At 45.6% G+C, this 15,189-nt stretch overlaps 1 protein-coding gene across 1 annotated transcript in view; it reads left to right on the top strand.

Annotated features, from left to right (window-relative positions):
- The window catches only part of Gxylt2 (glucoside xylosyltransferase 2), a 97,030-nt gene that overhangs the window by 70,675 nt on the left and 11,166 nt on the right, over positions 1-15,189 (top strand). The window contains exons 5-6 of the mRNA XM_021165390.2: positions 2,584-2,707; positions 13,730-13,902. Of these exons, the coding sequence (XP_021021049.1) occupies positions 2,584-2,707; positions 13,730-13,902 (297 nt within the window). The remainder of the gene's footprint in view (positions 1-2,583; positions 2,708-13,729; positions 13,903-15,189) is intronic.

Genomic DNA, 15,189 nt, shown 5'->3' with positions numbered 1-15,189 from the left:
TGGTGCACAGACATCCATGCACACAAAACACTCTGTCTTAGTGTTTCATTGCTGTGAAGAGACACCATGACCAAAGCAACTCTTATAAAGGACAACATTTAATTAAGACCAGCTTATAGGTTCAGACATTCAGTCCATTATGATCATGGTGGGAAGCACGGCACCATGCAGGCAGACATGGTGCTGGAGGAGCTGAGAGTTCTACATCTTGATCTGAAGGCACCCAGGAGATACTCTTCTACAGGTGTCTGTGAGCACTAGGAGCCCTCAAAGCCTGCCCTCACAGTGACACACTTCCACCAGCAAGGCCACACCTATTCCCACAAGGCCACACCTCCTAATAGTAGCATTTTCCATGGGCCAAGCATTTTCAAACCACCACACACCCACCCACACACATAAATTAAAAAAGAAATTAAAAACAGGCCATTCTGTATAATACTATCAATAATACAATTTCCAAAACTATCAAGTGAAGAAAAAAATAATCATACTTTTATGCCTTAGAAATTTCCAGAAAAATGCCTGAGAGACCTTTAATTGTTCATTGTAGAAGCTTTTGTGAAAAGTAGGAATACAATCTAGAAAGGGCAGCAGAAAAAAATCCACTTTGTAACTTTTAATCTTAATGTACTAGTTGAATATAGTGAGTATGTTATTTTTAGTTTGAAAATAATTTTTCTGGGGGCTGGTGAGATGGCTCAGCAGATAAGAGCACTGACTGCTCTTCCGAAGGTCCTGAGTTCAAATCCCAGCAACCACATGGTGGCTCACAACCACCCATAATGAGATCTGATGCCAGATGATCTCACCCATAATGAGATCTTCTGGCACATCTGAAGTCAGCTACAGTGTACTTATGTATAATAATAAATGAATCTTTTTTTAAAAAAAATAATAATTTTTCTGAAATAAGAATAGGACAGATATGGTGGCACACACCTATAACCACAGCATTTGGGGGGTAAATGCAGGGACCCCACATTGAAGGCCAGCCTGGGATATAGTGCAAGACATACCAAAATTTGTTAATTAAATGAAGGAATAAGAAAAGAAAAATGGTTTCCCCATTAAATGCCTTGACTCTGTGATCACTGTTTTGTTTCTTCAGATACAAAATAGTTCTAAGATAATTTTTTAATGAATAGAGCTAAGAAAGTGGTATAATTTCAGCAAGTTTTTAGAAATCACAGGCTTGACCTGAAGAGAAGACTCGGTGGGTAAAAATGTATGTGTTACCAAACTGATGGCTGGAGTTCAGAGCTCTAGAACCCCTGTAAAACTGGACACCATCACCCTGCACAGTGACCTGCAACCCCAGCACACTAAAGGCCCAGACAGGAGCAGTGCTAGAAGTTATCAATCAGCTAGCCTGGAATCAGCAGCAAAGAGACTGCGTCTCAAACAAGGTCGAAAAGGCAGGGCCAGCTGTCAGAAGGCTGTCCTCTCATTCCCGTGTGTGTGCTGTGATACACGTGTACTTGCATGCACACAAACACACACACACACATACCACGGGAAATCTCACACATCCCACACACCAAAGAAAAGAAAAGGAAAGGAAAGGAAAGGAAAGGAAAGGAAAGGAAAGGAAAGGAAAGGAAAGGAAAGGAAAGGAAAGGAAAGGAAAGGAAAGGAAAGGAAAGAAAAGGAAAGGAAAGGAAAGAAAAGACTGATGAGATGGCCCAACAGGTAAGGTGGGGGTGTGGGGAGGTCCATCTGACAACACAATCCTGATGCCCTGAGTTCCATCTCTGTAACCCACATAAAGGCAGGAGAAAACTAACTTTACAAAGCTGTCCTCCAGGACCTCCACATGCACCCCATGGCACATGGCGCCACACATACACACACACACACACACACACACACACACACACACAAATAATAAACAAGCTTTAAAATAAAAGGGGAAAAGATAAGAAACCCATAGACTTTCTCCACTTTTTGGTCTACTCTGCATTCATAGGTACATTCCCCCACCCCAACTCTACCAGTTGTGATTATAAAAAGATAAAGAGGTATACAAGTATGTTCTATGGGAGTGTGGTGAAGTGTGGGGGTAGGGGGTGCCTCGGCAAGCCCATGCCAAGGCATCCCTTCCCCCCCCCCCAGGGACCAGCCACAAGAAGGTATAGAATAGAATAATATTTATTCAGGGCATGGGGAGGGGAGTTAAGAGAGTAGTAGAGGCAGAGAGTAGAGAAGTAGAGGCTGGCCATGACCATGTGGAGAGAGAGGGGGAAGGGAATGAGGAGCGGGGGGCGGGGGGGGGGGAGGAGCAAGAGGGCAAGAGGCAAGAGAGAGAGGCAAGAGTAAGAGAGTAAGAAAGAGAGGAGGGGGCAAGCAGCTCCTTTTATAGTGGGTCAGACCTACCTGGCAACAGCCAGGTAACTGGGGGTGGAGTCCAGACAGAATACCAACACTACCCACAGCTTTGCTTTGCTGGGATCTGTGACCAGGGTAGCAGGACCATGCCTGCATTTGCTTTGTCTTTAGGATAAAGGAAAGTCATGCCTGTTTTCACAGAACAAGGCAAACTTGCTTTTGTCTCACTTGCTTTCATGATTCTGTCTCCTCCAGAATAGCCTGATTCCAGCAGGCCTGACTTGGGAGGAGATGCTGCTCCCACTCTACCAGAAGTATAAGAACGCCATCACATGGGGAGACCAGGATTTATTAAATATTATTTTTTATTTCAACCCAGGTAAGTGCTCTTTTCATAATGCCACTGTGTACAAGTATACCCACCTCATTTCACAGGGAACATTCCAGGCCTAGGCTGCTATTGATGGACCTACAGGGTGTACAGAGAGGCCTGTGTTCCTCTGCCCCACCCCTATATCTGCCCCATGGGCATCTGCGGAGGCAGGGCCCCAGCAACTGAGACAAAAGGCCAAATGTTGAAGCCTCCAACGCTGCTCTCTGGTTTTAGAGAGTATCTTTGCAGTCTGGTCCCACTATTCTTTCAAGAAATGTAGTGCAAAGTGGCATAAGCCACAAATCCAGAGGCCTCTACTGTCGTCTCAACAGAACTGCTAGATGTCCAGGGTGCAGAGCACCTAGAATAAGTTCTTGGGTCCCCAGGGTTTTGTTATCTAGAACAAAAGAAGACTTTATATGTTGTTAACTTGGTGACTGCTGAGTGGGTGTGAGGGAGGGTATTGTAGCAGTTGTTTTGTTTTGTTTTGTTTTTTGAACTCCACCCAAGCTAGGATCCTTTGGGAAAAGGAACTTCAATTGAGAAAAATGACTCTTCAGACTGGCCTGTGGGCAACTCTATGGGGCATTGTCTTGATTAATGATTGGTGTGGGAGGCCCAGCCCACTGTGGGCAGTACCTCCACTGGGCCACAGGTTCTGAATTGCTGAGCAAGCCCTGGAGAACAAGCCAATAAGCAGAGCTTCTTCATGGTCTCTGCTCCAGTTCCTGCCTCCAGGTTCCTGCCCTGACTTCCCTCAGAACTGATCTGTTACCTGAAGTATACGATGAAATAAACCCTTGCCTCCCCATAGATCATGGTCTTTATCACAGTGAATAGGAACATAATTAGAACAAAGCGAGATGAAAATTTGTCTCTGTTTTCATATTAATACTTAAATCTTATAATAGTTCCTTCTTCCTACGCCTAGCCTTTGCTAAAAACTTATTTAATTTCATTGAAGTAAAAACCATGGCTAGCTTTGAGAAAAATCTCTAGGGGAAATAAAGTAATCCTTATTATATATTTTAATCTAGAGCCTCCTGTCAGTCCTTCCTTTCCTGAAGTAGAGACCCATGTTGATAACGATTCAGCCTGTGTTACTTACATGTTACCCTAAAAGTACTTGTTGATCAGGAAAAGAAAAACATCTGCTGTGTCTAATTCCATATGACTCTGGATCAAAAATAATCAAATCCTAGGAAAGAAAATAAGGAAGTCAGTCAGCATGGGTGACTTTTAACTCATTCCACTACACACACGCACACACACACACACAGTACACATACCCACACAGTACACATACACACACACACAGTACACACACATACACATACACACACACAGTATGCACAAACACACAGAGTACACAGTACACACACAGTACACATACACACACAGTACACATACACACACACAGTACACAGTCTTCACCTTCCTTTTTTTCTTTTGTTTTGCTTTGTTTTTTTTCGAGACAGGGTTTCTCTGTGTAGCTCTGGCTGTACTGGAACTCACTCTGTAGACCAGCCAGCCTCGAACTCAGAAATCTGCCTGCCTCTGCCTCCCAAGTGCTGGGATTAAAGGCGTGCACCACCACTGCCCAGCCTCCTTTTTTTTCTTTTCTTTTTTTTTTCTTAAGCAGAGAGTGTCTTTCCTGTAGGTGAAAGTGTATCAGCTGAGGTTCTAGGGCCCTGGAGATAGTCCAGTGGGTGCTGGTTAAATAAACAGATGGTGTCTCATAGAAACAAGGAGTAGGAATGCCCGCAGGCTCAGCCCAGAAATGGCAGCAATAGAGGACTTGGTGTGGAATGCAGATGACATGGACCCCTCCCACTGAAGCTCTTTATTCCTCTCTTTGAAGGGTGTCCTGTGTTCCTCAGGTCTTAAAGCAAAGTACTGAAATCTGCTAGGGCTCCAGCCACCCACAGAGACTAAATTTATGCCAATTCCACACTCCCAGGGGAGAAGTCACAGGGCTCTGGCAGGGATTAGCAGGGCCAGCTCAGAGTTCAGGAATACTGGCTGGCTTGTATCAGTGTGTTAGCTTTCTCCTCACTGTGACCAAACGCCTGCAGAAACAACTGTATGAAGAGGGAGTTGTTTAACTCATGGTTTTGGAGTTATCAATCTGGGACAATCTGGAGAAACAGCTCACACCATGTCCTCAGAGAATATGCCAGACGCAGCTTACCTCCTGGCTGTCAGGGATTGGGGGCTGGGCCTTCAAAGGCTTCTTCCCACTGACCTACTTCTTCCAGGTAGGCAGTCTCCCAAAGTTTCCAGTTGGTGCCACCAGCTGGAGAACGGTGCTCAAAATATGAGCTTATGGGGCATTTTATATCCACATTATAACAACTAATAACCAAGTGGCAGGTATTAGGATAGAGCAGCAGGTTGAGGTCAAAGTTTACTAAAGATCCTGCCACACCACAACAGCTATAACTAACCTAGGAGGTTTATTAGGGGAGAGCAAAGGCCATCTCGGAATGGGCAAATGAGAGAGACAGACAGACAGGGATACAGAAAGAATGAGAGAGAGCCATGATATCCAGAGGGACCTTTTAATGGATGTGTGTGTTGCTATGCAACTATTAGTAGCAATGGAAATGTACTGTACCTGGTGGCAGTGGGTGATGACATAAGCTGCTGGTGCTAGGTAGCTGGATGGCAGGATGACACAGCTCTAAATTTACAGCAACAGGTGCTGGTCTACTGAGCCTTATCTTATGCAGGCTTCATAATGACTGTGATGGCCAGTGATCTGTTGCTGTGAAGAGACATCATGATCACAGCAACTCTTATAAAAGCAAAATTTTACTGGGGCTTGCTTACAGATTCAGAGGTTTAGTCCATTATCAGCAGCAGCAGAAGCATGGCAGCACACAGGCAGACATGGTGCTGGACAAGTAACTGTGGGCTCGACATCCAGATCCGCAGGCAGCAGGAAGCTGGGCTCAGAGTGAGCTTTTTGAAACCTCAAAGCCCACTGCCAGTGATGCACTTCCTCCAACAATGCCGCACCTTCTAATCCTTTCAAATAGTGCCACTCCCTGGAGACCAAGTATTGAAATCGCTAAGCCTTTTGGGAGCCATTTTCACTCAAACCACCATAAGGACAGAGCATCTTACAGAAAGGAAAGAAGTAATGATGCTAATGAGTAGCAAAGCTAATGAGTAGCAACACAGGTGCATACAACCAAGGTACACACTCCACTCCAGCCCTAGGGAGGCAGCGAGGGCGGGGCGGGGAGGGGGGACCATCTTAGACTGGGGTGGAGGACCCTAGAGCACCAGACAGGTTTCCTACTATGGGCATTTTGACTCTGTTATTTCTTTCTTTTAAATATGGCACTTTGGAGAGATGACTCCATGGTGAAAAACGTGTACTGCTTTTGCAAAGGACCTGAGTTCAGTTTCCAGCAACCTCCTCAGGCAGTTCACACCTGCCTGAAACCCCAGCTCCTAAGGATGTTACGCCTCTGTTTTCCCCACACCCACGTGGACACACACACACACCACCACCACCCTTAACGATGAAATGAATTTTTTTTTTTTTTTTTTTTTTTTTTTGGTTTTTCGAGACAGGGTTTCTCTGTGTAGTCCTGGCTGTCCTGGAACTCACTCTGTAGACCAGGCTGGCCTCGAACTCAGAAATCCGCCTGCCTCTGCCTCCCAAGTGCTGGGATTAAAGGCGTGCGCCACCACGCCCGGCGAAATGAATCTTTTTTAAAGGGGTGTTTTTCTCTTCTCACATGGTTAGAACTATCTGACAAGAGCACCCCAATCCATAATCTCAAACTGAGAATGAACCGCTGGGAAGACACAGTGGCTTTGCCACAGATCGTCTTAGCGTATTGAGCTTCGCTTATTATCTTAGCTGATTCAAACCACCACGGTGGCTTGAATAAGAACGGCCTCCATAGGCTCATATATATCAGTGCCTAGTCACTAGGAAATGGCACTATTTAAAAGATTAGGAGGTGTGGCCTTTTAGGAGGAAGTGTGAGACTGAAGGTGGGTTTGGGTTCAAAACCCATCCGTGCTGTGCCAGATTCCAGAGGCTCTCTCTTCCTGCTGCCTGGGATCCGGACATAGAACTCTTCTCAGCCACTTCTTTATCTGCCTGTATGCCACCATTCTTCCCACCGTGATGAGGCTGGACTAAACCTCAGAAAGTGTAAGCAAGCCGAGTGAAATGCTTTCTTTTATAAGAGTTGCTGTGGTCACGGAGTCTCTTCACAGCACTAGCACACTGACTAAGACAGGATAAGTGGGTAAGTAACATTGAAAACAGCTTTGCACTTTAACTTGAGTGCCTTGCCTTTCATTGGGGCTGAGCCCAGCTGAGTCTGATGGTCTGGCTACCTCCTTCTGAGACCCACTGAGCCAAAGATACTCTGACATAATTATGAAGCTGTTCAAAATCCTGGATCTTAGTAGAGCCTGGGAAAGAACCAAGAACCAGCCGGGTGTGGTGTCGCACGCCTTTAATCCCAGCACTCGGGAGGCAGAGGCAGGTGGATTTCTGAGTACGAGGCCAGCCTGGTCTACAAAGTGAGTTCCAGGACAGCCAGAACTACACAGAGAAACTCTGTCTCAAAACAAAACAAAACAAAAAAAAAGGAACCAAGAACCCTGGTCTCAGGTCCATGTTTCTCAGGTCTGTGTTAGGTGAACTCACTCACTGTTCTTCGTGTGGCTGTTAGATTTATACTTTACCCAGGCACTGTAGTAAACATTAGCTCTCTCTAACAGACACCTAAGGATAGCCACCCCTTATAAGTTTTTCATTCATTTATTTTGTATGTGGACTTTCTATAACCTAGAACCGACTTTTGTTTTGTTTTGTCTTGTTTTTTTAAAAGATGTGTCATCTTTAGCTTTGCAAAGATGAGGGTGATGATATTGGCAGCAACCTAGAAGATAAACATGTTTATTGTTGAGGCTCATTGGGTTGCTATGGATGAAGCCACGCACTGATGAGAGTCTCTTGTAGCCAGTAACCTGCTTAGTTAGATAGATTTAAAAGTCATTAGCTAAAACCTGTTGTAAACTTCCTGCCGTCATTAGGTAGTAAGCTTGCGGGTGTGTGAGTGCCTGGCTAGGTTACAGGCTGCCTCAAGAGGAGGCTAATGAAGCCCATGGGGCCTGTGCAGGCAGCCAGTCCCACAGGACATTTCCTGGAATGTGAGCCAAGGTGGTTTCTCCCAGAATGAAAGGCTGAGCTCACATTGTGTGTGTTGGGGATGGGGATGTGCTGTTCACGTCTATGCAAACATGTATGTGTGGTGCCTGCTTGTGGAAAATGGAGACCAGAGGTTGACTTTGGGTGTCTTCCTCAATCACACTCCACCTAATTTTCTTTTTTGAGGCAGAGTCTTTCATTGAACTTGTAACTTGCCATTTTGACCAGATTGGCTGGCCAGCAAACCTGAAGGCTACTCCTCCTGACTCTGTTTCCCCAGACCTAGGATTATAGGTGTCTGCTGCTGCACCCGGCTTCCATATGGGTGCTGGGGACCAAACTTAGGTCATCATGCTTGCAAGACAAGCACTTTACCAGCTGAGCCGTCTCTTTGGCCCCTGAGCTCATACCTTGACAGCTGGGCTTGAGTCCTGGCCAGAGTTTAATAGAAAGAGAAAACCTGACCAAAACCCAAGGGAACTCTGTCGGGATGAATGAGCTTCAGTCCCAGGGATCAAAACTCCACTCAAGGGGCTGGAGAGGTAGTTCAATGGTTAAGAGCACTGGATGCTCTTCCAGAGAACTCGGGTTCAATTCCCAGCACCCATGTGACAGCTCACAACTGTCTTTAGCTCCAGTGCCAGGGAATCCCACATTCTCACACAGACACACATGCAGGCAAAACACCAATACATATCACACACACACACACACACTTTCCACTCAGACCAGCCAAGCTTTCAGGGGGCTGTCTTTGGGATGCTGCCAAGGACAGTAGTAATTGCTTCAGACGCCAGAGTCCTAATTATAGCTATGGCGTCTTTTCTTCTTCTTCTTCTTTTTTTTTTTTTTTAAAGATTTATTTTATTATATGTAAGTACACTGTAGCTGTCTTCAGACACTCCAGAAGAGGACACCAGATCTCGTTATGGATGGTTGTGAGCCACCATGTATGTGGTTGCTGGGATTTGAACTCTGGACCTTCGGAAGAGCAGTCGGGTGCTCTTACCCACTGAGCCATATCACCAGCCCGAGTCTTTTCTTCTTAAGAGATTCCAGTGTCTGACAGAATTCTCTGTTTGCCCCGTTCAGCCTAATGGTCAGTCAATACATAAGAGACCACAGCAAATAAAGATGGTTTGCTTACAGTTCAAGTGGGAGAGAAATAAACCGTCTAGAAGACTAACATTGGTCAGGTTGCAAGGGGCCAGAGGCGCAGTTTTCCTGCTCACCACATATGTCTGCTGCCACTTTGGGCAAATTTCCAGAAAATACTGCAAAGAAAATAAAACAGAGCCCGTATGAATGACAAGACATAGCATCCCACCAGAAGAGAAGTATCAAGTTCTCTACAGGAGAGAGAAGCGCCAGCCTGCATGTACATAGAGACCGGGAGTGGAGTATATGATACTAGAGTCAGGAGATCTCCTAGGGGACACACATAGGAGGGCCCCTGTCACACGGGTCAAATCTCATTGATGGCTTTATTTTGGGTCCTCATTCTCACCCTTCCCAGGACTCCCAGAGCTCTGGCCTTGGGAGTTTGGCTAAGTTGAATGAACACCACTGTGGAAACACCCAGCCTCAGGCAGTAGTGAGCGCTGTGCTGTCCTGTGCTATGCTGGGCTGGGCTGTGTTGAAATAGGGCCCTGGTTCTTCCTCTCAGCCCCATGCTCACAGAAAGTAAGACTCAGACTCAAAATATATTTACAAGTACCTTGGCCATATAGCTAGGCTCTTCTCTGATTAGCTTTTACTTAAAATATCCCATTTATTCTAGCGTACATTCTGCCACGTGGCTGGTTACCAGTGCTCAGGTACCATGCATCTGTCATGTCACATCTTAGAGGCTACTCTCCCACTTGGCTCTATTTCAGAATTCTTTCTCCTCCTGGATGTCCTGCCTCCATTTCCTGCCTAAGCCATAGGCCATAGGCTTTTTAATTGACAGGTGATGAATTCATAAAATACACAAGATATTCTCTGTGATCAATTCAGTTATTTCACATTAGGGGTTGTTCTGGACACTGGTGGACTAAGAAGCTCATGAGCCACAATTTATGCACAGTAAAAGGGACGAAAGACATTAGAGTCCATGTAAGAAAGCGCAGTTTATAGTTTTGGTTTTGTTATCATTTTAGTGCAAGGCCTCAGAAGTGTTAGTTCGTTGAATGGATGGAATTAAGAAAATATAATGAAGTGTGACATAAAAGGAAGAGAAACAATATCACAGCCAGGGAACTGAAGGAAAAGGGAAGTGGGGGCAGAAGGAAAACTACAGCAAGAGACAGGACAGAGATACTTACGGTATAGTATGTAAAGTTCGCCCATCCGTTATTCCTTCCTCCCTCCCTTCCTTTCTTCCTTCCTTCCTTCCTTCCTTCCTTCCTTCCTTCCTTCCTTCCTTCCTTCCTTCCTTCCTCCTTCCCTCCCTCCCTTCCTCTCTCCCTCCCTCCCTCCCTCCCTTCCTTCCTTTATTCATTCATTCATTCAGCACACACACACACACACAGGGAGAGAGTGAGAAAATAAGCATCTCTCTGCACAGACTAGCCATCAGGTAACAGTTCTGCCTCCACCTCCTGAGTGCTGGGATTATAGGCGTGCAGCACCAAAACCAAACACAATTATCACCGTGCAAAAGCCTCCATTCTGTTGCTGGAGGGTAATAATTTAGTGGCAAGCTCATCTTTCTGTGAAGTTAAAATGATCAGGCACGAGCCATCCTGAAATCTTCAGCACCCACTGGGTATGAATCATCAGAACTGCAAGTGGGCCCTGGTACCGTGTAGACTCTTCCAAGTTATCTATCATTAATGGCTATCACCCATAGAGAACCAGTTAATCACACACACACACACACACATACACACACCACATATAAAACTTCGAGAAAGAAAATAGCAAAGGCCAAGGGATTCAAGAAATGGTGACTTGAATTTTCACTTGTTTTTAATTTTTAATTAGTTCCTGGACAGGGTCTCACTGTGTAGCCTACATTCAACCTTCTCAGTGGTGTGTGCTTAGCCCTTCTGCTCCTCCTCCTCCTCCTAAGATGCACAGTTCAGACAGTAACGCATACAAAGTTAACCTGTAAATAAACAGACTCATCTGAGTACTTGGAGGGGGCGTAGGGTATACACCAGGAGGTGCACATGTACATGTGTGATATGTGTGTACGCACCAGAGGATAATCATGGGTGTAGTTTCTCAAGTACTAGACACCTTGGCTGGGGGACGGGACCTCTCATAGGCCTGGGATTTACCACACAGGCTAGGCTGATGGGCCAGTGAGCCACAGGGCTCTTGTCTTCTCTGCTTGAAAATGCAAAGATGCTGCCATACCTGGCTGGCTCTCCCCCCCCCCCCCCCCCGCCGTGTGTGTGTGTGTGTGTGTGTGTGTGTGTGTGTGTGTGTGTGTGTATGTTCTGAGAATCAATCAGGTCTTCAAACTTGTACAACAAGCATTTTGCCAACTAAGCTATCCCTTGGACCAAATCTTATTTTTGATGTCTGCCTGCCTTTTTTCTTTTTTCGTTTTTCTTTATTTTATTATTTTATTTTATTTTATTGGTAACAGTGTCCCCATTGCTGGATAGAATTGTTTTTTTCCCATCTCACGCTGTCCAAGAGCCCTGCCCTCCAGTGAATCCCTGCTAAACCAGTCAGACCATCCATTCTCTCTCTGGTTTCTACATCCTGCAAACATAAGAGCAGAATCCATGGCTGGCTTACCCAGGCAGCAGGGCTGAAAAGCTGAGTTAATTAGTCCCCACCCCAGAAGCTGGGACCTGCCCCACTTCTAGCTCCAATTCAGCCTCACCTCAGATTTTATCAGCTACTTAGTAGTCTGCAACCAACACAGATTTCTGCCTTGATTATTTCAGACCAAAGCAATGAATTTAACAGCTTGTCCTCTACCACCCTTCCCCCATTGAAACCCTGGTGATGACTTACCTTCTAAAACACATGCTGGTTTCCAAAATCTTAACATGATCAGACCGTCTTCTTCCTGGAGTATTCTTCCAAGCCTTTGCTTCCGTCAGAACTGCATCCTGACTAAAGCCCACATTTAAAGGAAGCAGTCAAAACTGGACACCACTACTCTCCTGCAAATGACACAGGGGACAGATCCTTCCCATGACCACATGTATAGTTTCGACTTCTCACTCCAGAAAATTCTGTCAGAATGTGAATTGAATTTCTTCCCGAGTTTCATTTTGTATTTGAGGCTTGGCAGCTGCGTTACTTAGCTGGTGTTTAGGAGACGTGCGAGGCCCCGAATTTTCAAGCAACTGTTCTTTTAAAGTCTGCGCTTTCCCCGACTTTCAATCCTCAGAGTCTAAAGGTTCCATTGGATTCTCAAAGAGATCTGTGGCTCACAAGATGGTAGAGAATGGTCCTGCATATCCAGGAATGGTCACTTCACTTCTGATCAGGGGTGTACTTTAAAATAAAATGTTCCCTCTAGATGCATGTGTTTGGACGTTAACTGTTTCGGAAGGATGCGATACCATTAGGAGGTGGAGCTTCACTTAAAGTGTTGTATTTGGGTTGTTTTTAACCGGAAGAGAACTCTTGAATCTCAACTCTGCTTTTGTGAGTGTCCACTTGACAAAACCGTTCCAAAGAAATGATTGTTGACACTCATGGGCAGTCCTGTCTGCTTGACACACCTTTGCTGTAGATCTGATTTTTTCCTCTTGGGGTTCTAGGGATTGAACAGAGGGCTTCATGAATTTTCAGCAACTTCTCACCCTCAGCCTGACATATTTTAAAAGTTTAATAAGCAAAATCAAGGAGATCCCTAGTTCCATTGTATTAATGAGGAGACTGGGGTGTCTAGAAGCGATGTGGCCAGTTCCAGGTTTCACTGTTCATGAGTGGACACGTGTGCTGGTTAGTCTTTGTCAGTTTGACATAGACTGAACACCTAGGAAAAAGCCACAGTTAAGGAATTAATTCCATCATATGGGCCAGTGGGCATATCTGTGGGGCATTAATTTCTTGATTAATGATTGATGTGGGAGAGCCACACCCACTATGGGTGATGCCTCCCCGGGGCAAGTGGTCCAGCATTGTATTAAAAAAGCCAAGTGGGCAAGTCGTGGAGAGCAAGCCAGTAAGCAGCATTCCTCATGGCTTCTGCTTCAGTGCCTGCCCGCAACTTCCTGCCTTGAACTCCTGTCCTGATTTCCTTTGGTGACAAACTGTTATCTGGAAGTTGGTATGAAATAAACCCCTCTGGGCTGGAGAGATGGCTCAGCGGTTAAGAACACTGATTGCTCTTCCGAAGGTCCTGAATTCAAATCCCAGCAACCACATGGTGACTCACAACCATCCGTAATGAGATCTGACGCCCTCTTCTGGTGCGTCTGAAGACAGCTGCAGTGTACTTAGATCTAATAATAAATAAATCTTTAGGTCGGAGCGAGCAACCTTCATTCCCAGCAACCACATGATGGCTCACAACCATCAGTATAGCTACAGTGTACCCATACACATAAAATAAATAAATAAATCTTAAAGAAATAAACCCTTTCCTCTCCAAGGTGGTTTTTGGTCATGGTGTTCATCATAGCAGCAGAGAAACAAACTAAGACACTAGGCTACTTGCTGCCCTGTTTTAGATCCTGTTTGCCTTTTTCACCCTCACTCATGGGTGGCCCTTCAATCATTGATCTCACAGTTTGAACAAGTGTGGTATATTTGACCTGGGACTCATAGCCACACTCATAAACATTGAAACCATGTGTGTTTATAAATATTAAGTTCTAAGCGCCAGACACACCGGTGTCAGCTGGCACTTACCATAGCTGTATCTCTTCCTCTGTTGCCACCAGAGTGTCTCTACGTGTTCCCCTGCCAGTGGAACTACCGCCCTGACCACTGCATGTATGGAAGTAACTGCAAAGATGCTGAGCGGGAAGGCGTGTCTGTTCTGCATGGCAACCGGGGCGTCTACCATGATGACAAGCAGCCCACTTTCCGAGCGCTCTATGAAGCCATCCGGGATGTAAGTGTGCTCTTCAAAGCACCCCTTGTACCAGCATGATGTGATGTGCTTCAAGTGCTGTGGTCCATGGTGACCTTGAAGGCCAAATGCTCCCAAGGAGAACTCCTGTGCCTTTTGCCAACCTGTAGAGTAAGAGTTCTGGGTTAAGAGAATGCAACAAGAATAAGATTGTTTTATTTAGTTCAAGCTAAGCATGTTGCCTGGTTACGAACTCTAAGCTCTTAAGCAATCATGTCTCAGGCTGGTCAATTAGAAGCTGCCACATTGAAAGCAGCAACTGGTCTGTTTCTTTTTTTTTGTTTTGTTTGTGTATGTGTGTGTGTATGTTTGTGTCTGCTGCATGTGCGTGTGTGGGTGAGTGTGCATATGGAGACCAGAGGTTGACACTGGATATTTTCCTCAATCACTATCCACCATTTTTTAATGGTGTGTATGGGTATTTTGCCTGCATGCATGCCTGTGCACCACATGTGTGCCTGATGTCTTTGGAGGACATAAGACAGCGTTGAATCTACCGCAACTAGAATTATAGAGGATTATGAGACACCATGTGGGCACTGGGAATTGAGCCCATGTTCTCTGGGGGAGCAGGCAGTGGTGCCCTTAACTATTGAACCACTTCTCAGCCCCTCTACTTTATATTTCGAGACCTAACCTAGAGTGCACTGGTTCGGCTAGTAAACCCGAAGATCCCAGTCTGCACCTCCCCAGTCCTGGGATTCTAGGTAACTCTGACATACACACAGCCTTTAGCATGGGTGCTGGGGATCAGATTCAGGTCCTCAAGTCTGTGTGCAGGCTCTTTGCTAAGGGAGCCATACCCTTAACTGACCAAGCCCTTATTGACTTAAATAAAGTGCAAGCAAGAAGCAAAAAGAGGTGCCTGCCATTTTTACTACCAAAGGGAATATGTAAGGGTTGTGTGAATGTCTCCTAGACGGTAGGGATCTTCTTATAGCCAGGAGGCCTTGAGTTGTCTATATCATGAACCCTGAGCCACGAATGGGGAACTAGAACCCTGCGTGTGTTTGGTTTCCGAGATCACGTATGGTAGAGCCCCTGCCCCAAGGTTTTACTTCACAAGTCCAACCATGGTCCAAAAATATTACATGGGAAATTCCAGAGTTACACGCTTCGCACGTTGTAAACTGTGGGCTGTTCCCAGTAACATGGAACTGGATGCCATCCTGCTAAGTCCTGCCAAGAATATGAATCACCTCTTTGTGCATGTATCCACACAGGATATGTTACTCACCCGCCATTAATGGAGTAGCCTCAGGGTGTCCA

Source organism: Mus caroli, unplaced genomic scaffold, assembly GCF_978045245.1.
Source record: "Mus caroli unplaced genomic scaffold, Mus_caroli_1 scaffold_7, whole genome shotgun sequence".
NCBI lineage: Eukaryota > Metazoa > Chordata > Mammalia > Rodentia > Muridae > Mus > Mus caroli.
The sequence above is the reverse complement of the archived record's forward strand: the minus strand, read 5'-3'. Positions and strand labels throughout refer to the sequence as shown.